The following is a 23,304-nucleotide window of genomic DNA, read 5'->3' on the forward strand; positions in this document are numbered from 1 at the left end:
CCGCCCAGATGTTCCTGAGAGTCACATTCTTTTGGTTGTGTAATGAAATCAGTAGGTTCTTCAAGTGTAAAAAGGTTACAGTATGGAGTAAGCTCGCTCTAAGGATGCAAGGTTGGGGGTCTCCGCTTTGCCCCTGCTCAGCCGATCCATCTCTCATTCTTATGAAAGTAGAAACATTTGAACAAGTGGAAGCCTGAGAAAGTCAGGGACCCCGTTCCTTTGTGCAGCTGTTGCGACTGCGGCTCCTGCAGCCGTGATAGAAGGTAATTCGAGCATCCTGTAGGCAACCAGCTTTGCTTGATTCCTGCTCTGGAGGTCCCTGCCCGGGGTTCTGGCTCCCTCTCGGCCCACCCTTCCCGCCAGCGGGCTCCAGCTGCCCAGGGGTGCCCCGCCCCTCCCTCCTGGCACCGCCCGCGGCTCTGTCTGTCCCCAGGCTGGCCCGTTTGCCTGGATGCTGGACTCCTGGGTATCTCCTGCGCATGTGACCTCCTGAGCTCCAGCAGCTGCATCGCTGGGGGAAGATGCACCCTGTCCTTCATGCAAACACGCCGATGGCACTGTCCAGGTCCATACATATCGAATTCAAGGGGCAGTTTTGCCTTTCCAACTGAACTCCCTGCTCTGCTGGTTTCACTTTTTACTCTGTTTTAGAAAAACCACAGACAATGGGAATTCAGCCACAGGACAGCGTGACTGCCTTCAGCGCAGGTTCAGGAGTCACTGAGAGTGGCACTGACATTGTTCCCTCCACAGGGGACTCTGTTCATGCCACACTGTCCCTTGAATGGGACCTGTGACCCTCCCTTCCAACCCCTTTCTTACTAACTTTCCCTGCGTGGGGGGCCCCCCAACTTCCTAGAAGTCTTCCTTGAAGCCTTTAGCTAACCTAGCCTCTGTGACTATATTTAACTTTTCTCTAAATAGATGCAAGGATGTCTCACTTCTTTGTATACTCTAAATCCTTAAGACACATATTATATTTATATTAAAACAACTTAATTCTGGGTTATTATTTATTCTTTCATTTAGTTCATCACGAACATTTGTTAGGTACCTATCTCAAGAGTTCTAATCACAATCTAGGGACTGTGGGCAGTGAAGCAAAAATATAAGCTCAAAAACAATAATTTGATAATCATAATTATAATAATACTGGTCCTACATTTATTGAGCTTGTTGAGAGACTGGAACACAAGGAGATAAACAGATAAAACAGTTGTAACAAAATGGAAAATAGGGGAACCAAACTTCAGTTTTACTATAAAAGATTTGTTGAACATGATAAATTTATTGAATGCAAAAATATATTAAAACAAAGACACAGCAGTGACTATTTCCTAGTTGTGTTTCCTTGAGTAAATCACTTAAACTCTTGAGTGTCAGTTCCTCGTCTGAGAAATCCTCAGACCAAGTAATCTTGGGGACCTCCCCCCCAACTCCTGATCTAAATATTCTGTCATTCTGTAAGACTGTGTATTACTGGTTTTCTTCTTAATGCCTGGTTGCATTTTAAAGTTTTAGAGGTACAACCTTTTCAGGTTGGTATCCTAAGTGGGAGGTAGGGAAGATGATTTTTTTTAAAAAACATGTGATATTTCAACACCAAGATGATAAAGAAGGCAGAGTATGGTGAAATGAGACCGCTGCATGTCAGTGTAGAGATGAACACAGGGGTGTTTTAAGATTCTTTTCCATTATGGTTTATCGCGATATTGAATATAGTTCCCTGTGCTATATAGTAGGACCCTGTTCTTTATCCATTCTATATATAATGGTTTGCACCTATTCTCCCCAAACTACCGAGCCATCCTTCCCCCATACCCCTCCTCCTTGGCAACCAGAAGTCTGTTCTCTGCATCTGAGTCTGTTTCTATAGATAAGCTTATTTGTATCGTATTTTCAATCGCACATACAGATGTTGTCATATGGTATTTGTCCTTCTCCTTCTGACTTACTTCGCTTAGTGTGATAATCTCTAGTTTCATCTGTGTTGCTGAACATGGCTTTATTTCACTCTCTCTTATGGCTGACGAGTATCCCATTGTATATATGGAGCATGTCGTCTTTATCCCTTCCTCTCTTGATGGACACTCAGATTCTTTCCACGTCTTGGCTATTGTAAATAGTGCTGTAGTGAGCTTAGGGGTGCATGTATCTTTTTGAATTATGGTTTTCTCCAGATAAATGCCCAGGAGTAGGATTGCTGAATCATATGGCAACTCAAGCGTGGTGTTTTAATCACTGAGGAGCACATCATTTATTTTTTGGAGTTTGTACCATGTTGGACCCCAAGGCACGTTTTGGAGTAGGACAGACTTTTATGAGCTTTGGTAGAAAAGGGCATTTTTCTGTGGCTCAGGGACTCAGGTATTATCTGGGGTATGCTCAGGTGGGGGCTGGGCTCCCTTTTTTTTTTTTTCCAGTGGCCCTTAGTTTTTGTACATGAAGCCTTTTCACTTTAGGATTTTGTTTTGTTTTTAGGATTTTTGAGAATTTCGACATGCCCTGTTTAAGTGATTTACCCAAGGAAAGAATTATGCATTGCAACTGTTTTGGGGGAAGGGGTGGCACCCCAAAGAGGTAGCCATGAGGTCTGCCTGCCACGGCTCAGGCAGGAAGGGCCCTCCTGTGCTGTCAGCCACAGGCTGGTTCTCTCCGTGTGAAGGTATCCGGGGCTACTGCTGGGACTGCGCAACGTATCTTTAAATAACCTCACTTAATATGGAGGGCTGGTGCTTACACAGTTCAGTCTGAACTCTCCAGAAAGAAAATGACTGGTTCCCCTCCTCACAAAACTTTAACTCAGTGTTTTTCGGATGTTAAAAAAAATAATCTAATATCCATTAATGTAAAGGCATCACACTCTGAATTGGGAGGAGAGAGGGGATGTAAAAATAAGATTAGGTGTGTCTTTAGAGAATTAATGTCTCTTTAGTCGTTTCACATGAACCAAAATTCTGCCAAACTTTATAGAATACCTTATAAAAAACATTGGGCCTTTTTAGTTGTTTGTTTAAAATGGTAGATTTATAACATCAAATATGCTGTTTCAAACTCCTGCCCCACCCCAGCTGTGGCCCACTCCCGTGAGAGCCACCGCTCTAGGCTGCCCGGGTTCTGATTCTGAAGGTGACCAGTGTTCCTGGACAGATGGAAAAGAGCGCAGGGCCGGGCATCCTGTGTTGTCAGCTGTTGTGTCTACTGAGCCTGCCAGATTTAGTGGCAGGTAATTCGAGTATCCTTGTGGACACTCAGTTTTGGCTTAATCCCCGTGTTTGAAGGCCAGAGGCCTATATACATATTTCTTTGTGGTTGGAAATATACTTATTGAATTCCATTTAGAGCGAGTGCCCAGACTAATGAGTTTCTTAATGAAACTGTTAGCTGGTAGGAATTTATCATCTAAGACGGCACAGTGAATCCACTGTACATTTTATTTACTTTTTTTAAATATTTGTTTATTTTTGGCAGTCTCGCATCTTACTTGCGGCATGCATGGGTTCTCTTCCATTGTGGTGTGTGGACTTCTCTCTAGTGTGGCACGTGGGCTCAGTTGCCTCACCACGTGTGGGCTCTTAATTCCCCAACCAGAGATGGAACCTGTGTCCCCTGCATTGGAAGGCAGATCCTTAGCCCCTGGACCACCAAGGAAGGCCCCACTACACATTTTTGATCCCTTGTATTGGCACATGTCGGTCTGTGTGAACTAATTTACTCGCTCCAACCCAAAGCTTCCTGGCAGATACCTTCTCATCCCTCAAGTTGCCACTTGAGGGTTCCTTCCTCTAAGAAGCCTTTTCTGGCCCCGCTCCCTGGTCTGGCTCTTGCTGAAGCCCGGGTAAACATCCACACGTCTGTTTCCCCCGCCCAAACACTGAGCCCCTCAGGGTCAAGGAGTGGCTCTGATTCTTGTATCTCCAGCACCCAGGCCAGCGCCGGCCTCTCAGCAGGGGCTGCATAAATGTTTATTAAACAAATGACACTGGCTCAAAAGCGGGACCATCTCTAGGACAGCAGCCTGCGTATGGCTCTAGTGCGGTGCTTCCTGCGTCCCCCCAGCTGTTTGCAGAAACCTTTGCTGAGGCTGGGGGATATCCCAAGGCCTGCTTTATGCCTCAGACTGCAGAAGAGCTTGCCTCCCAGTTACATTAGTCACCTTGGTCCTCCTCCTGTTCTCAGTGAAAGTGAAAGTCGCTCAGTTGTGTCTGACTCTTTGCGACCCCATGGACTACACAGTCCATGGAATTCTTCAGGCCAGAATACTAGAGTGGGTAACCGTTCCCTTCTCCAGGGGATCTTCCCAACCCAGAGATCAAACCCAGATCTCCCGCATTGCAGGCAGATTCTTTACTGTCTGAGCCACTAATGAAGCCCCCGCCTGTTCTCAGTATTGCTGGGCATTTCTTTCAGGTGGGTCTAGGTAAGACAAAGTGAAACTTGCATAAACCGAAATTCAAGGGCCAGCTGGCTTCTCCTCAGTTTGATAGTAATTCTGGTTATTACCAAGGGGTGTCTACCAGGAACCAAAAGGGAAAGAGACTCTGGATGTCTGATTCCCACCGCCACGAGCTCTAGTTATCTGGGAAAGGAACACACAATCCTGAATGCTGGCACGATTCTACCGACTTAAGGCAACAAGTGAATTTGTGTCATAGGGAACTTTAGAGGTCGGGAGTCATGTCAGAAATCATGGGAATGATAAGGTGTAGCAGCAGCCAGAAAACTGACAAGTGTGTCTCAGTGCGTAAGAAGTGCCTAGGACAGACAGACAGGTTCTCTTGACCAAGCAGAAGGCTGTTTCAGGGTAAGGGCATCTAGTTATGATGCCCTGGCTGAGCCTTCCACAGATGGTCCCGGTCCTCTGCGTTCTCTCCTGTCCCTTCCCAGTCTGGGCTTCCACAGTTGGACTTAGGCCTGAAAGTCCACAACCAAGTGATAATATTTTAGAAGGGCCATAACGTTCTAAAAACTCTTATCAGGCATCGATCTGAGATAGAGAGGCCATTAGGAATCAGGAATCGGGTACACTTACCACGCACATACTCCCATAATGTACAGGACCAAGACTAGCTCCTGTGAGGATTAGAAATTTAAGTTACTGTTACACTATAGTCACGTTTCGGTGAGTCTTGAGCTCTTAGGGAAACTGAGGTCAGTCTAGCTCACAGTTCCTCCATCCAGGGCTCTAGATTTAAGGCAGCATTTCCGAAAGCTTGATCCCAACTACAGGAAAATTATTTAACAGAGAAAGAAAGGAAGTATGGAAGGAAGGAAGGGAGAGAAGGAGGGATGGAGGGAGGGAGAGAAATTTACTTACGTATCTGTTAAAAATACAGGTTTGGGGGAAGGGATGGATGGGGAGACAGGACATCTTTAAGGCAATAAAACATTATCTTTATGAGACTGTGATGATGGATACATATCATTATGCATTTGTCAGAACCCTTAGAGCACAGTGAACCCTAATGTAAACTGTGGGCTTTGGTTAATAATACATCGATATGATTGATAATAATTAATGTTAGTTGTTAGTATCAAATTGTTATTAGTATCAAATAATAATGTGTCAGTATTAGTTCATCAGTTTTAATAAATGTACCACATTGATACAAGATGTTAGGGGAAACTGGTAGTAGTGGGGAAGGAGTTTAATGGAACTCTGTATTTTCCTCTGTGAAATTTCTCTGTAAACCTCAAAATGCTCTTAAAATATAAGGTCTGTTTAAAAATGCAGGGTTTGGGCCCCACGAATGGCATTCTGCATCTGTGAAGCTGGGGCCTTGAAGTCTGCATTTTTCTCAGGTTCCCCAGATGATTTGGGTATATTCTCAGGTTTGAGAATTCCTGGATATCATTCAATCTCCTTTCACCATCTGTTTCATTCCAAGAAAGAGCTTAAAGGGGCTTTGTCTAGAGAGCTGTCTCCTGTGTGCTAGAATGTGTTTCATCTTTCAGTAGGTGGACAAAAAGCTTCCTGCTCGTGCTAGAAATACTTGCTGCAATCCCGCACTGACAGTTGAACCACAATAAAGAGAATTCAGGCCAGACCAAATTCCAGACATGGGGACTGTCAAATTTCCAAAGCATGCAGCCTTTCTTCAGGAGGCTGCCCTGCCAACGCCCATTTTAAACAAGCATAGTTACAGGTTGTAATGAAAAATGTCTGTGTGTGTATTCATTTCAGTGGGCTTCCCTAGTGGCTCAGTTGTAAAGAATTTGCCTGCCAGTGCAAGAGACATGGGTTTGATCCCTGGGTTAGAGAGATCCCTTGGAGAAGGAAATGGCAACCCACTCCAGTATTCTTGCCTGGGAAATCCCTTGGACAGAGGAGCCTGGTGGCTACAGTCCATGGGGTTGCAAAGAGTCAGACATGACTTAACAACTAAACAACAAAAATTTATTTCACTAGGAGTGATAAATAAGGGTTAATTGTTGTAATCCTAGGCTCTCTGAGTGATTGTGTATTTTATTAGTACAGTTACAGGTTCTTAAAAATATATGTATAGATCCTTAGGCAAGTTAGACCAAAATGCTCTGGCAATCAACGCTAGATGGAATTTCGTTAAGCTTGTGAAAATCCACGTTGCATTTTGCAGAAGACGCAAGAACCATAACAGTGTGTTTCATCACCACGCAGGAATTTTACCACTTGCTCAGCCTCTCCTCTGCTGGAAGTTTGGTGGGGGCAAAGCCCAGACCCACAGCAGTGGTAAACTCGAGCCCGTATGCTAAAATTCAAGGTGACTTGTGAGTTATAGCAATGCCATGTGCCACTGCTGTGTCTATTTACAGCAAAGACAAGCAAACACTTTGCTATTTGTAAACTATATATGTTTGAAGGGACAGACCCAGCCAGGATCCACTTCTGCTCTAACTCCACAGAGGGGCCACTAACATGGGGCCAGGTTGGGGTGGGTGTGGGTGGTGATCTGTGAACCAACTAGAACTGGATACTTATTTTGTACATACGTGAGGTTGACCTCCACGGCTTTCACCGGTTTCTCGAAGGAATCCACAACTCAAGAAGATTTAGAAATTTCTGCTTTAGATAATGATCTCTAGACTGTTTTTGGTTGTGTCAAAAAAGAGCTTGTTTCTCTGTTAGACGTTGTATTTGTTTTTTAAACATTTATGTGCTTTCTCACTGAAATACTGTGTATACTGTAATACCTGCCTACACCCAGGATTTACAAGTGACATGATAAGAAATAAATAGAACAGGAGCATTTCCGTTTTCATCAGTGTGGGCCATCTTATGCCCCCACTAGGGAGACCACTGCCTGAGGTCGTTGCTTTCCATTCTTTCATGCACATTAGAACCTCCTAGGGTGCTTGTTGAACGGCAGAGTCTGATTCAGGAGGACTAGGGTACCACAGTTCTAGTAAGTTGCCAAGTGATGCTGAAGCTGCTGGTTCAGTGGTGGGTAGCGGGTGAGGCAGGTGTTGGTGTTGGAGGCATGACTCCCGCAGCGTGCCTTCTCTCTTCAAGCAGCTTCACAGCACCTGTCTTTTGGAAATAAAGACTATGACATCACTTTCCCCAAGTGACACTTAACGGGGCCCCCTGGGACTCTCTGACTCCTTCTTCCCTCAGGCCTGCCTTTTCCTGCTCTTACCTCTGTCCCTGTGGCCTGCCAGGATTGAGCTCTTGTCTGACTAGCTTAGCAACATCTTTGCAGCATTTCCCAGAGAGATGTGCTCTGGTGACTAAGTAGCCAGCGTAGCCTTCAGACCTCCTGAGGCCGGCTCACTTCTGTCACAGGCTTGCTTTCCTGCTGCCCCAGGGTCAGAGAATTGAGCCTGGACTTTTGGCTCACTTCACAGCCAGGACTGACTCGGTAAGATGGAGTGAGATGCAGATGAGCCATGGAAGGAGCCGGGTGCCCCTGGAACTGTGGATGCTCCAGGTCGTGGCTGCTGGCCGTTGAAGGAACTTTCCTGCAGTGAAAGTGACATCTATCTGCCATGGCCCTGTTCTGTGCTCTGAGCCAAGGTGGGTGCTCTAGGAGTGAGTGAAATAATGGCAGATTCTGCTAGAGAGGAAAACTGAAGTCTCATATCCTCCTTAAAAGTGCAGGATACCGCCTTGGGGGTTTCCTGGAGAAGCAGCCGTCCTGGAGCACAGTGGGCGGCGGCGCCCCATCCCTGCGCTGGGCAGACAGGTAGGACAGTGGCCCTGTGGGTCTGCACCTCTTCCTCTCCCTCGGCCGGCAGGATTGGTGGAGGAGTTCCCCAGAAGACGTGAACACCACGTCTTGATTATTGTTTCTTGATTATTCGTGTTGCCTGTCTGGATTATTTATGCATCAAGTCTTTTTATTGCAGGGAAACCTAACCAAGAAAGACACTCGAACCTTAGACTTTCTCTCCAGAGGCTGCCGTGGGTTTTGTTTCATTGCATGTCAGTTTGGAATGATCCATGATAGGGCTTCCCTGGTGGTTCAGATTAAAGGATCTGCCTGCAATGCCAGAGACCTGGGTGTGATACCTGGGTCAGGAAGATCCCCTGGAGAAGGGAATGGCAACCCACTCCAGTATTCTTGCCTGGAGAATTCCATGAACAGAGAAGTCTGGAGGGCTACAGTCTATGGGGTCGCAAAGAGTCAGATACAGCTGAGCAGCTAACACTCACTCACTCACTCACACACACACACACACACACACACACACACGATTGAGAAGCAGCAGCACCATGTTCTTTGACTAGGATTCACCTTTATTTGGTTTTTGTGTTAAAGCTGTGTAGTGGGTAAGATCTGAGAATTGCTCTGTGATATGTTTCTTGTCATTGAAGGTAGAGGCAGCGGGGGGTGGCTTGGTAAATGAAATGTGTGATATTTGTCTCAGCTTTTATGCCTAAAAACCGAGGGCAAAGTGGTTCCCATAGTAAAATTTTAAGTGCCTAAATTTTAGTGCTCCGGTCTTCTTATTTTGCTTAAGAGGAACACTGAACTCTCATGAGTCTCCCAAAAAGAACACTGAAAAATTAGAAAATCTGTTTTTTTCCCCCAACCATATTTTTGCATTTCAAATGTGTCATCTCCGCTTAAGCTAAACATAGCAGATTGTTTTCTGTCACTAAGATCGACTTTCTTCAAAAGGATTCGGGCAGCTTTGTGAGACTCACTTGTTGGTTTGTCCTTCTATGACCCAGAGTGGAGTGTATTCATCGCACTTCTAAGAGGCTCTAAACTAAAGGGATCCTTTTACAGGTTTGTCTAGAAACTCAATTTACATCCTAATAAACTTCAAATATAAATGTCAGGCCTTTTGTCATGGAGTGAAGAGCACTGTGAAAGCATTTGTTGTTTGAGGACTTGGCTGCTGCCAAAACTCAAATGCAAGGACTTTTCAGCAGCCCACATCATTTTTTTTTTAACCTTATACAACAAAGTATGTGTTGATATATGTGTTCATATATTTATATTGATGTTGGCAGGGAATAGCTTTTATGTATGCAATTCTTTTATTCCATTTTTCTTTGCTGTGTTCACATTTAAACCAAAAGTGTGCCCAAAAAACACAGACATGCTGCCACGTCTTTGAAGAAAAGTAATCACTTAGGCTTGATTTTTTTTCTGTTTGTATTGCTTTCATTTTTTGCATCTGAGAGTTCTTCATTTTTTTATGTTGTGCTCTAATAGGAATACACTGGACTCTGTCAATGTACAAATTGTTTTCCCTTCCCTTCTCTTACCTCCCCCAATTCTTGAGAAAAAGTGGTTTCCTTTGTGATTATTGAGAGCCCCCTTTGTGTTCCTTATGCTCCATGTTGGGAACTTCAGGATCGAGGGGTCCTCTGTCCCCCTTTCTGAAGGTGACTCACACCAGTTTCACTTGTTCGACCTTGGTGCCTCACTACGCACATTTCTAGGAGACGAGATTTGTCAACAACGCTGGACTCAGAATCTAGCGTATTTGTTCTGACAGCTCCTATGAGATTCCAGAGCTTTTTCATAGCTTCCGTCAGTTACTCAGGATGCATCTATTCTGTTGATAAAGTTCCTTGTCCTAGGCATGTTGCCTTCACAGGTCTCCTTTAGTTTGAGGGATGGTGAGATTTACTCTGCAAGTCTGATCGTCCCTGAAGGTCTGGGGTGCCTCAGATGGGATCCAGACCATCTGGAAAATCTACAGGAGGAAATATCAGTGAGACATTGCTCACCAAAAATCAAGTGTTGAATGACGGAGGTGTCGAAAAGTCAGTGTTCGCTTTCAAACGAAAGCCGGAACCTGTTATTCATGGGCTTCCTATTGTCATAGCTTACCCAGCTTCTCAGCCCCTCCTGGCCTCCAAGCCCTTCCTGACTGGGCCCCAGACCCCTTGCAGCCCAGCTCCTGTCTTTGTTCCTGCTGTTCTGGCAACAGTGAACTACTTCCCATCCTCTTAGCTTCCTCCCAGTGTTTGTACTTGCCATCTACGTACCTAGATGGATCCTCCTCCTTTGACTGGCAAACTCCTGTGCACCCTTCAGAGGCCAACTTAAGCAGCATCCCTCTGTGACCGTCCCCTGTGTGCGCAGAGCCTGTTGTGCATCTGTCTGTACGGTACGTCTAGCTACCACCGCTCATCATGGTGTAGGAGAGCTGCCTACTTACGTGTCTGAGAGCCTTGTCAGTTTTGAGCTTCGCCAGGGCTGGGCAGGAGTGAGATCTCTGTAATCCCAGCCTGGCGTGGGCCGGGTACACCATGTTTGTGGAATTGGAAGGGGAGGAGGGACTGCAGTGTCACTACTCAGCAACACAGGCCGTCACTGCTGCTGATTGTAACAGTTGTTATTCAGTCGCTAAGTCATGTCTGGCTCTTTGCGACCCCATGAACTGCAGCACGCCAGGCTTCCCTGTCCTTCACCGTCTCCTGGAGTTTGCTCAAACTCATGTCCAGTGAGTCAGTGATGGCATCCAATCATCATCCTTTGTCGCCCCCTTCTCCCCTGCCTTCCCTCCTTCCCAGCATCAGGGTCTTTTCCAGTGAGTTGGTTCTTTGCATCAGGTGGTCAAAGTTTCAGAGTTTTAGCTTCAGCATCAGTCCTTCCAATGGATATTCAGGGTTGATCTCCTAAAGGGCTCCTGAGGTAGCAAACCCTGGGCATTATAATGTCTCAGTCAACCCACCATGGCCCTATGAGATTCATCCATAGTTTCAACTGTCCTGCAGATGAGGAAGCTGAAACTTGGAGAAATTACCCGCCCCCAAAAGTGACAAAGCTGGGATTCGAACCCATCTACCTGCACGGTGATCTTGACCTGTTTCATTGCCTTCATCTAAAAAATAGAGATAAAAGTAACACTTGATAAGACTCTTTTGAAGATATCAGGATTTCTGTGAGGCACTTGGCACAGCATCCGGCCAGCATCAGTAACCCTTAGTACTTGCTATCAGCGATGCACAGAAGGGCCCCTAGCTAGCATGAGGCGGGGAGACTGAACCCCAGACTCACTGATGATGCAGCCATGCTCCTAGCTCTGATGTTCATGAGCCACCCCAGCCTTGAAAAGCAAGAAAAACACCCACAGACACCCTGGCTCTTTAACAGAGGCTCCTGCTCTCCATCCAGGGACCTCTGGGGAAGCAAAGGAAGGTGGAGGATAGTCTTGAAATTGTGCAGGTGCTTAGCCAGGACCCCAGCAAGCAAACATTAGGATGTTACCAGCACCTCATTAGGCTCCAGCACTAATGATTTGTTTCCCCAAGGAGAAGGAAAGTGTGGCCGTGATGCTCAGGGATTTGGTCCCTAGATCAGCTGGTTCCCTTCCTTGTAACCTCAGGCAACTCGTTGCATCTCCACCCAATGCAAGCCTCTGATAAAGGTCGCAAGATGGGACCCAGCCATCCCACCCAGCCTCCTGAGCCTTCAGGACTACAAACCTTTTCACCCTTCTGCTCAAGGGCTAGTGCAACACACCAATGACTGCATCATCTCTAAATTATGCTTCCTTAAACTGAACTGATGGACATCTATATTAATATATTCAATAGCCAATTCCAATGAAATTTGGGTTGAACCAAAGTATGTGTATTTTTCATTGAGACCAGAAGAGTTATTTAAAGATATATTCGGGGTTTTTGTACTGTATTTGGTGGAATAATAATTATAGAAATAAGAAATTTAAGTTCTTGAGTGTGAGGCTAAAGTGACAGCGCTGTACTATCTTGCAGTGAGAGGACATAAAATTTATTTTGAATATTATTTTAAAAGTTATGATTTAATACATTTTTACAAACTTAAGGAGGAAGAGGTAAATTCCCTCTCTTCCTTAACCACTTCTCCTGAGTCCTCCCTCCCCCGCCTCCCTCTCTCTCACACACACATACATACATGCATAAAACGAATGGAATGGATCTGTAAGGAAACTGGATCATGTCACGCTGGTAGCATTCAACTCTGGCTTTCAGTCTTTGGTCCATTTGGGAAGGCAGAGGATCCTGATTTATCCTTGACTCCTCCACCACCACCCCATCTCTCTGCCTAAACAAGATCAGAATTCCCAGCAGCAGTTGACAAGCTAAGTTAGCCTAGCCAGTCACACAGTCACGTTTCTCCAAGGCCCCCCACCTTCATCAGCGGTCAGTTTTTGACACCTTGTGCCTGGCAATACCAGGCTGGAGGCTGCAGCGCATCTCAGCATTCCAGCTCTGGAAGCTCACCAACCTCTGCTCTTGGCCTTCACAGAAAGCCAGGGCTGTATATGTGTGGGCCTCCATCTACATATCCAGGTACATGTAATTGCCCAACCGTGTGTGTTTTTTCACCAGCAGTAAAAAAAATCCAGCAGGGAAATGCATGCTTTAATTAGTTTGTTTGTCCTTTGACAAGATCTCCCCAGTTGAAAAATTTTTATTTATCTCTATGGCTGAGCGGGCTTTGCTAAAATCGAAATTAACTGCCTTGCTTAATGGTGCAGTAGATTGTGTTTTGAACAGCTTCCGCTGAAATCTCCTTGAAAGGACATTTGATCTAGAAAGTCTAGCCTCTGGCAGAGTTACCGCATTTTGCTGTAGGTCCTTTCTTTCCTCCTTATGCTAGCTGTAGCATGCGCACGGAGCTCACCATGTGCATGGATCCTGGGTGACTGTATCTACTGGGTGAGTGGGTGGATGGATGGACAGATGGGTTGACTGACAGGTGCTCAGTTATGTCTGAACCTTTGTGGCACCATGGACTTTAGCCCATCAAGCTCTTCTGTCCATGGAATTTTCCAGGCAAGAAAACTGGAGTGGTTGCCACTTCCTCCACCAGGGGATCTTCCTGACCCAGGGATTGAACCCACATCCCCTACATTGACAGGCAGATTCTGTACCACTAGTGCTGCGTGGGAAGCCCCTGACTGGCAGGTAGATAGTTTAATTGCCATATGAGTTAGATGTCAAATTTTCTGACGTTTAAGAGGAAGGAAAACCTGTAATTGGTTTCCTCCCAAAACGTTTTTGCTAAACTTCATCCTATGACTGTGTCTTTTGGATTTCATTCAACAAAAACAATACTTGTTAAGCGCTTAGTATGTGTTAGGACGTGGAATATAGATTTGAACAAAATAAAATAGTCCCTTCTCAAAGAACTTTCTATCTAGTGTGAGAACCAAGAATCAAAAAGTCATTACACGGGGTTTTCCTGGTGGCTCAGTGGGAAAGAATCCGCCTGCCAGTGCAGGAGATACACGTTCAATCCCTGATCCCGGAAGATCTCACATTCTGTGGAGTAGCTAAACCCATACAGCACAGCTGCTGAAGCCTGCATGCCCAGAGCCTGTGCTCTGCAACAAGAGAAGCCACTGCCATGAGAAGCCCTCATGCCGCAACTAGAGAAAACCCTTGCGGTAGCAAAGACCCAGCATGGCCAAAAATAAATTAAAAAATTTTAAGTCATTACACAATTATTAAACTATAGCTATGATGGCTGGAATTTTTTGGTTTTTCTTTTTTCTTCTTTATTGAGGCCTAAGTCAAATACCATAAAATTCTTTTTTTAATTTTAAAAATTTTTATTCTTGGCTGTACTGGGTCTTTGCTGCTGCGCATGGGTTTTCTCTAGTTATGGCGTGGGAGAATGGCTATCTATTTGTGGTGTGCAGTGTTAGTCGCTCAGTCGTGCCCGACTCTTTGTGACCCCATGGACTGCAGCCTACCAGGCTCTTCTGTCCATGAGATTTGCCAGGCAAGGATACTGGAGTGGATTGCCATCTCCTTCTCCAGGGGATCTTCCCAACCTAGGGATCGAACCCGGGTCTCCTGCACTGTAGGTGGATTCCTTACCGACTAAGCTACAAGGGAAGCCCTTTTCTTTGAGCCCCTTTTGTGGGGCAGGGGTGCGGCAAGAATACTGGAATGGGTTGCTGTCTCCTTCTCCAGGGGATCTTCCCGACCCAGGGATCGAACCCGGGTCTCCCGCATTGCAAGCAGACGCTTTACCGTCTGAGCCACGTGTGCAGGCTGCTTATTTACTGTGGTGGCTTCTTTTGTCACAGAGCATGGGCTGTGGAGTGCAGGCTCAGCAGCTGCACCTCGACGTAGGAGATCTTCCCAGAGCAGGGATCAAACCTGGTCCCCTGCATTGGCAAGTGAATTCTTATCCACTAGACCACCACAAGTCCCTAAAATTCATCATTTAAAAGTGTACAGTTCAACCACAAACAACTGGCTTGACCGACTTCAACAGATATTCCATTATGTTGGCTTTGTGATCATTAATGTCACAAATAGGGGGTGAAAGGGGCCACCAGAGAAGTCGGTTCAGATGTGATCTCCTGGAAGCTGCCCTAAGGAAGAGTTCTCTTGACCCAAAGCAGAAGCTCCTCACCCAAGATGGCTCCTGTGAGAATTTTCTTCTGTGACCCTACTGGTTCTGGAGAACTTCCACAGCATCCTATAAGTCCATTTTTCTAAGACTCTATTCCAAGAAGTTCCTAAGCTAGACATAGAAAAATCTCAAGTATTGAAGAACCCTCAGGATCTATCCCATATATTCCAAAGCCAAGATACCAAAGGCAGTGAAACACTCCATGATGTACTAATAGCTCAGCTGACTGTTGCAGCAAAATAATCACCCATGCATTGGTCTTCTCGCACCCTGTTATTGGACTTGAAAAGTAAATCACTTGTATTTTCAGATGCGTTGCAAGTCTGATGGGGCCCATGGGGGAATTAAAGGGCTCTGAGTTTGATTTCTGGCTCTGCTCAAGTTTTGCTTTGCATTCTCCTCTGGAGATGGGGATGATGGCACAGCAGTCTCCTCTGAGGCGTGTCTTGGAGTAACCAGGGTGGATGAAGTAAAGCTGCTTTGGACCTGAAGTACTGCCTCGTGCGTGCATGCATGCATGCTCAGCCTCTCGGTCATGTCCAGTTCTTTGTGACCCCGTGGACTGTAGTCCGCCAGGCTCCTCTGTCCGTGGGATTTCCCAGGCAAAAATGCTGGAACCGGTTGCCATTTCCTCCTCCAGGGTATCTTCCTGACCCAGGGATCAAACCCATGTCTCCTTCATCTCCTGCAGGCAGATTGTTTACCACTGAACCACCTGGGGAGCCAAACTACGTGCTACTGTTGGCTAATCTTTCAGGAGCTGATCTGATTGGTGGATAGTCAGCTAGCTATACAGAAAGTCTCAGAGGTCTTCCCTTCCCATGACAACACTGATTTCATAGGAAGATAGCTCTGTGGCATCAACCCGAAGTTTAGATAAATAACGTTACTGTTATTCAGAGAGCTGGGACACCCCCCTAAGACATCAGTATCAAAGGTGAAATTTACCATTGCACATGCTTTAGGATGATCACTATTTTAATAACATCTTCTGTTTATGTGATCCTTTACAAATTAAAGAGCACTTTGATACTCCTTATCTCACTAATTCCCATGCCCATCTGGTGATGCAGGAAGACTGATATTCACAGAGTTTAGATGAAAAATCCAGGACTTGCCCATAATGACAAAGCTGGCTCTTGTATCCTCCATCTTTTTTTACCATCCTTCTTAAATCTTGCCTACTTTTTCCCCTGCACTGTTCTGTAATATTTTCCCCTATGATTTGCCAGTGACTTGTCTGTTCCCTTCATAGTACTTAGGTAAAACACCTGCTTGTATAATTGCTGACATTAAAAAGAATGTCATGAATGCATCTGACAGTTAATTTTTTCACTAGTTCCCTTCTGCTCCATAGATCCCTGTGAGTTTGGGTTAATTAATCTGAGTTTTATTTTTGCTAGCAAGCTGGTAATCCTTTGGGTTGAATTAGCTGAGTTATGTCTAGTCTGTGATCAGTGACAGAACCTCCGGAAAGCTTTGGTTCCTTCTACCTGAGGGCACAGGATGGCCACGCAGGGCTTCTGGATATGAAAGGCAAGATGGCCCAAGACTTGCCCTTAACCAGATATTTGCATCATCCCTTTCTCCTTTCAAAGGTACATGACCGATGGTGGACTTGGCCTCTACACCCGCCGCCTGAACCGGCTCCCTGATGGGATGGCTGTGGTGCGAGAGACCCTGCAAAGAAACACCTCCCTGGGCCTCGGAGATGCTGACAGGTAAGCCTGCTCCACTTGGGGTGGCCCAGATGTGGAGGTGACTCCAGTGGGCCTGAGAAACAAGGGCAGTCATAGTGAGAGCCAATGCGTGCTGCTTTAACCCACCAGAGGCTGGGAGGCCTTGAAGCCAGGCCTGAGGTTAGGAGCTGGCCCAGCAGGTGGAAGAGGGCTCCTGACCGGCTCTTGCATCCTGCTTGTAGGTGGTGGATGATGGCTCTGACAGCAAGAACCCAGGGAGTTCAGGCTGGGAAGGTTTTTGTGGTTGCTTTACTGTTGCAACCTCATCTTGATCAGTTCAGCAGCCCCTGGGGATCTGCTCTGCTTCCTCCATTAGCCAGCTTTCTAGGTATTGCATCTTGGAAGGAACAGAGTCCCTGGTGGTGCACAGAAGGTCTGTGTGCGGAAGAGAGCTCCCCTGGCCGTGGCTGAGCAGGCTTCCCCATAACTCTCTGTTGCCTGGTGACAAGAGGCAGGGCTTAGCCATGTAGTTTATAAACTGCATGCTGAATGCTTGTCATGATTGGGCTTGACCAGTCTTCATTGCTTCAGAGACAAAGAAGAGCTTCAGAAAGCTATAATAAAGAAGAATATTTGGCCTACAAGTTTCTAGTCTTTGACACAAGCCGATTCTGTGACTGTGAACTACCTGTTAAGGAAGGGGTTTGAGCTGTATGGGTTCCAAGATCCCTTCCAGCTCTGATGTGCTGTATTTCTGGATTTCAATAGCCTTTAATGATCTGATTGTTGAAGAATTTTTTCTGGCGTACTTGACCTCTTGCCACATCTGGGCTGATGAGACAGAACATGGAATTTCGATGTGAGCGGTTTGAAATCACTCTGTTCTTTTTGGAGGCGAAGTCTCCTGTGTCAGAAGGCCAAATATTTGTTGCACCAAACCAGCTTCATGCATTTCTCTTAGCAGGACAGTTTCTAACAGAGAGTGAGATGACTTCTGTAGTTCCCTGGCTTCAGAGAAATAGGGCAGCATTATTAAAGAGACAGACCCTGAAGTTTCCCCCGGAAATGGAATTTGCTGAAAAGGAATCTTCACCTTCTCTTGGGAAAGACTTGGAGGCTTGGGCTGGTGTGAAGAGTGCTGAATTAGCTGTCAGGAACTTGGCACCTGCCCAAGGCCTAGGCTCAGCTACCAACTCAACCATGTCCTTCTCAGAGTCTCCTCCACCTCCAAGGTAGTGATTTATACCAGAGAGGACTAAAGACGTAACACTACCGTGCCAATTCAAGTCAGCTTTTCCCCTGTGATTTTATTTAAAGTATTGGTTTAAAAATTCTATAGAAAGATGAACTATTTGAGAACTATTCTAAGGCTAAAACTCTCTATAACCAAAGTCTTTAGAGTAAATATCAGCAAAAGAAAAATCAGTTGTTGTAACACCCCCATTGGACCGTTCACAATTTGTTAAATTATTTTGTTTATTGGTATTCTCTTGTAAACATGGAATTGCTCAGTAAATCTATTAGCATAAAGTGATGGCCTTACAAGGTACATTTCCCCTTATAGCAAAAGCAGTGTCTGCACTAGGCAGTTTAATTTAATGCTTCAGTGCAGGGTTAATGGAATGATTATAGATCACAGCTGAGCTTGCTTTTGCTTTTGGAGGTGGAAGGTTTGGGTTTGGGCTGGAAAGATGGGTGGCATTTGTTCTGTTGTTCCAGCTCAGTCTCCACAGTTAACAAAACAGACAACAGTGTCTTCTGGTTTTCCCCAAACTGGAATTGCTCAGATGTGGTCATTTAAGACTAAATGGATAATGAGCCAACTTTTAAAGAAAGAATTCAGGTGGCTTAAAAAAAAAAGATTCGATAATGCTCATAAATCTTCTATTTTATGTAAATTTGGACCTGTAGGCAGTGAGATATTGTGTATTACTCTTTTTTTTAATACTGCACTATCATTTATTTATTATTTCTATTTATTTATTTTTGGCTGTGCTGGGTCTCCGTTGCTGCACACAGGTTTTCTCTAGTTGCAATGAGTAGGGACCACTCTGTAGTTGAGATGCGTGGGCTTCTCGTTGTGGTGGCTTCTCTTGTTGCAGAGCACAAGGCTCTACAGCACGTGGGCTTCAGTAGCTGTGGTGCACGGGCTTAGCTGCTGTGCAGCACGTGGCATCTTCCTAGACCAGAGATCGAGTCTGTGTCCCCTGCACTGGCAGGCGGATTCTTAACCCCTGGATCACCAGGGAAGCTCCTATATTATTCTTGGATATGTTAAGTGACTTTTTTCAAAGTTAGTGTAAACGGGACATAATAATGCTTTAGCTTTGGCTCAGTTGAAATAGTAGTAGATTGGTTTCTTTCAAATTCTTCATGTAAGCGTGCGTACTAAGTCGCTTCAGTAATGTCCAACTCCTTGTGACACTATGGATGGTAGCCTGCCAGGCTCCTCTGTCCATGGGATTCTCCAGGCAAGATAGTGGAGTGGGTTGCCATGCCTTCCTCCAGGAGATCTTCCAGCCCAGGGATCTAACCCGAGTCTCTTAGGTCTCTTGCATTGGCAGATGGGTTCTTTACCATTAGCGCCACCTGGGAGGTCTGTTCTTGTAAATCTTCCCAAAACTATGTTCTAAATGCTGCTGCTGCTGCTAAGTCGCTTCAGTCATGTCCAACTCTGTGCAACCCCATAGGCGGCAGCCCACCAGACTCCCCTGTCCCTGGGATTCTCCAGGCAAGAATACTGGAGTGGGTTGCCATTTAAATGAGTGTTCCACAAAGTGCAAGGCAAACATTATTGGTACAGAAATAGTTTTAGATGGTAGATAGGGAAATACTTCTTTTTAACAATTACATTTTAATTAAAAAAAAAACACACACCCTTGCAACTAGCATCTCAAACTCATGATTTTACACACATTTCTTAGGGTCAGGATAGTGTATACTTGGAACAATTAGTGTAAAATATCAAGGAATAACATCACAGATGGTGTGCAGATATATTAAAAAATAAAAAGTACTATGCACATGGCTGCAGGCTAGGTAATCCTGTTCCTATCCCTGTAACTAGAAATATGTTGTTTAAGTAATTTAGACAAGTGAAAAAAAAAAATGCAAAGAACCTTTCCAGAAGTCTTCCCTTCTAACCTGAAAAAAGAGCTAAGATACGTCCATGAATTTTTTTTAAATGAAAAGCCCAGTCCTTAAGGATTCACACACAAGCAGTCAATTACATGAGTTCTACAAAAGAAATAGGAAACGAACTGAGAGATGACTTCTGATGAGACCTCAGCAAAGGGATGGCAAGCCCACTGTGCCATCACTTACAAGCAGGACATCGCTGACCTTGCCCTTCAGCCCAGAGGACCGCTCCCAGGGAGGCTGAAGGACAGCCACCCACCCACCCACCAGGCAGGCTGAGGCTGTTGGCGGCAGGATGTGGCTGCGGTATCTTCAGGGTTATTAAAAGTAACCGATAGGAATGTGTACCTTCGGAGACTGGGAAACAGAGACCATGTCTGCTGGTGAGTCTCGTATGTCACCAGCCGGCTTCTGAGAAATAATAAATGACGATCGTAAATTCAGGATGCCAAGCCTGCCCTTGATCTCCTGTCGCTCTCTAGGATTGCCACCCGTGGGCCCTCGTTTTTACCTGATAGTCATCGGGGCGACTTTCAGCAAACTAGAGCCAGCCGGCTCTGAAGGAAGGATCAAAAGGGACAAACGGAGGTGGCTTATTACAAGCTCTTGGCCCCAGATGACAGACGCGTAAAGAGAGCTGTGACATGGAGGTCTGTGGACTAGCAGGCTGGGAGGAGGAAGGGATACGACAAGGAGGGCCCAGGAGCTGAGCTCATTCACAGGGTTTGTGGAACTCCGGCCGGTTGCAGGCACTGCTGTCTCCTGGGAACGTGTTGAAAGTTCTCGAACTTCAGCAGGTTGAGTCTCTTCAAAGATTAAAGCTCAGCTCTGGGAAGGTTTCTACTCTCAGGCCCCTTTCTCTGTCCCTTGAAAGCACGCATGGGCCCTTTCCCGCATGCATGGTGCTGTAGTGTGCAGTGGGCTGAGGCAGTTAGATGTTCCCCCCAAGGTCACGTACCTGTCACTGACAGCACGTGGAAGACAGAAGCCAGGCTCCTGTGCACGTGGATCCTGAGCAAGACTTTGCAGTTACTTGATAACTTTCTTCTCAACCCTTAAAACACCAGTTGCTCTTGTTAATTTGGTTTAGTCGCTAAGTCATGTCCGACTCTTGTGATCCCATGGACTGTAGCCTGCCAGGTTTCTCTGTCCATGGGATTTTCCAGGCAAGAATATTGGACTGGGGTGTCATTTTCTTCTCCTGTGAATCTTCCTGACCCAGCAGTTGAACCCAGGTCTCCTGCATTGCAGGTGGATTCTTGACTGACTGAGCTATGATTCAGGTAGTAAGAAAAATAGAAAGAAAAAAAAAACCTAACTAATGCCACATGGTAAAACATCAGCCCTGAGACTTGAACAAAAATGAAAATTTCCCTCTAACATCACCAAACATAAAGGAGAAACTGTTTTGTTTTCTTGTTAAGTTACAAGATTTTCTTTGCCCTCCAAATTCTGTACAGTTTAGGTATGGAGATGGCTTTTCAGCTGGGCTTCAGTCATTGTACAACTTGACTGTGCATTTGGGACCCGGGCCTCAGTGCTCAGACCCATCCCAGCTTCAGCTTGAACAGGGAGACCTGCAGTGTGAGAATGTAACTGTGCAACCTGGTATCTGACCAGCCTGCCAAGCCAGGCCCACCTCCCTCACCGGGAGTGTCGCAGGATCTTCAGGCCCAGGACTATGCTTGGCTTTGTGATTTGTGTGGGACAGCCTGGCCTCTTAGCACTCAGCAGTGCATTCACAGATTCGGACCTGGCTTGGAGAGAGGAGCTGAATCCAGGACAGGGCTCCCCAACCAGCAGCTGGAATTGGTGGGCGCCCTCACCATGTGAGGTGAGCTATTTCTTAGGCATCGCCCCTGCTGGGATATGCAGACTGGAGGGAGCACTGAGGGGAACTTCTCCCATTGTCTTCTGTAGGGAACAAGGTATAAAGAAGGTTGAGAGTCTCGTTTGCAAGCACTTCTCAACCTTCTTTATACCTTGTTCCCTACAGTCTTCCCTTTCAAGCCTGGGATAGGGAGAAAAACAGCCCCTCCAGAGACACCCAAGGCCTAATCCCAGCACTTGTGAACATTTTATGACTTGTGGCCAAGGGAATAAGTTTGCTTCGTGCATGCTCGGTCATGTCCGACTCTGTGCGACCCCATGGACTATAGCCTGCCAGGCTTCTCTGTCCATAGGATTCGCCAGGTAAGAATGTGAGAGTGAGTTGCCAATTCCTCCTCCAGGGGATCTTCCCGACCCAGAGACTGAACTCATGTGTCCTGCATTGCAGGCGGATTCTTTACCCCTGAGCCATGCAGGAAGCCCAGTAAGGTTGCTTATCAGCTGATGTTTAGATGGGTTATCCAGGTCGGCCCAGTGTAATCACAGGTCCTTAAAGGGGGAAGAGGCAGGAGAGGAGGGCAGACTGATGAGATCTGAGAGGTACACCATCCATCCTGGTTCGCTTTGAAGATGAGGTAAGGGACCACAATCAGAGAACTCAGGGCAGGTAGCCTCTATACAGAGAAGGCAAAGGAACAGATGCCCTGCTGACACTGTGAGTTCAGTCCTTGCGACTCAACTCAGATGAAGAACTGTGAGATAGTACATATTTATTAGTTTACCCCCCCCCAAGTTTATTATGATTTGTTACAGCAACAATGGAAAACGAATACAAACTTTTATCAGAAAATAATAAAAACAGGTATAGTTGCCATTTCCTGACGGAGTGCTCTATGCCAGGAACTGTGTCCAGCACCTTACAAACATTTGGTCATTAATTTTTAACCTTGACCCTTTAAAGGAGTTATTATCCTAGTTTCATAGACTTGAATCTGTGAGAGGGTTCATAAACTCACTGCAGGTTACATGCACACCTAACTGGCTGGTGTCCGAGCTGGGACTGAAACCCAGGCCCAGCAGACCCCTCCACTGCCAAAGGCTCTAACCACCTACCGTCTGGCCCACTCATCTGCTCGCTCAGGGAGCCCTCTGTGCGTGGATTCCTCTTTAGCTCCAGCCCTTTTCTCGGTGTCATCTCATTGAATGAGGCCCTGCTCACTAAAAATGTAAGCAGTGCCCAGATGGCTGGAAAGGCAAACTCCATCCTTCAGGGACAATGGACAAGTTTGCATTAGGACAATGGACAACAGTTTGCATTAGAGGGAAGAGGAGATGTTTCTTACCTCCTCTCCCTGCATCCCAGACTTTGCAACCAGGGACTCTGCAGTTGGGCTGACCCTCATCCTTTATCCTGTCATGATCTCAGGCCTCAAGGAGAAGGCCCTTTCCTTATTTATTGGAGGATAATTGCTTTACCATGTCATGTTGGTTTCTGCCATCAGTTCAGTTCAGTCACTCAGTCGTTTCCAGCTCTTTGTGACCCCATGGACTGCAGCACACCAGACTTTCCTGTCCATCACCATGTCCTGGAGCTTACTCAAACTCATGTCCATCAAATCGGTGATGTCGTCCCCTTTTCCTCTCACCTTCAATCTTTCCCAGCATCAGGGTCTTTTCAGATGAGTCAGTTCTTCGCATCAGGTGGCCAAAGTATTGGAGCTTTAGCTTCAGCATCAGTCCTTCCAATGAATATTCAGGACTGATTTCCTTGAGGATTGACTGGTTTAACCTCCTTGCAGTCCAAGGCACTCTCAAGAGTCTTCTCCAACACAACAATTCAAAAGCATCCGTTCTTTGGT

At 46.0% G+C, this 23,304-nt stretch overlaps 1 protein-coding gene across 1 annotated transcript in view; it reads left to right on the top strand.

The window, feature by feature from the left end:
* NAV2 (neuron navigator 2) overlaps window positions 1–23,304 on the top strand; it is a 421,834-nt gene that overhangs the window by 276,670 nt on the left and 121,860 nt on the right. Inside the window, exon 11 of the mRNA XM_068977628.1 lies at window positions 16,397–16,519. Coding sequence (XP_068833729.1) covers window positions 16,397–16,519 — 123 coding nt within the window. The remainder of the gene's footprint in view (window positions 1–16,396; window positions 16,520–23,304) is intronic.

Source organism: Capricornis sumatraensis, chromosome 8 (assembly GCF_032405125.1).
Source record: "Capricornis sumatraensis isolate serow.1 chromosome 8, serow.2, whole genome shotgun sequence".
In the NCBI taxonomy this organism is placed as follows: Eukaryota; Metazoa; Chordata; class Mammalia; order Artiodactyla; family Bovidae; genus Capricornis; species Capricornis sumatraensis.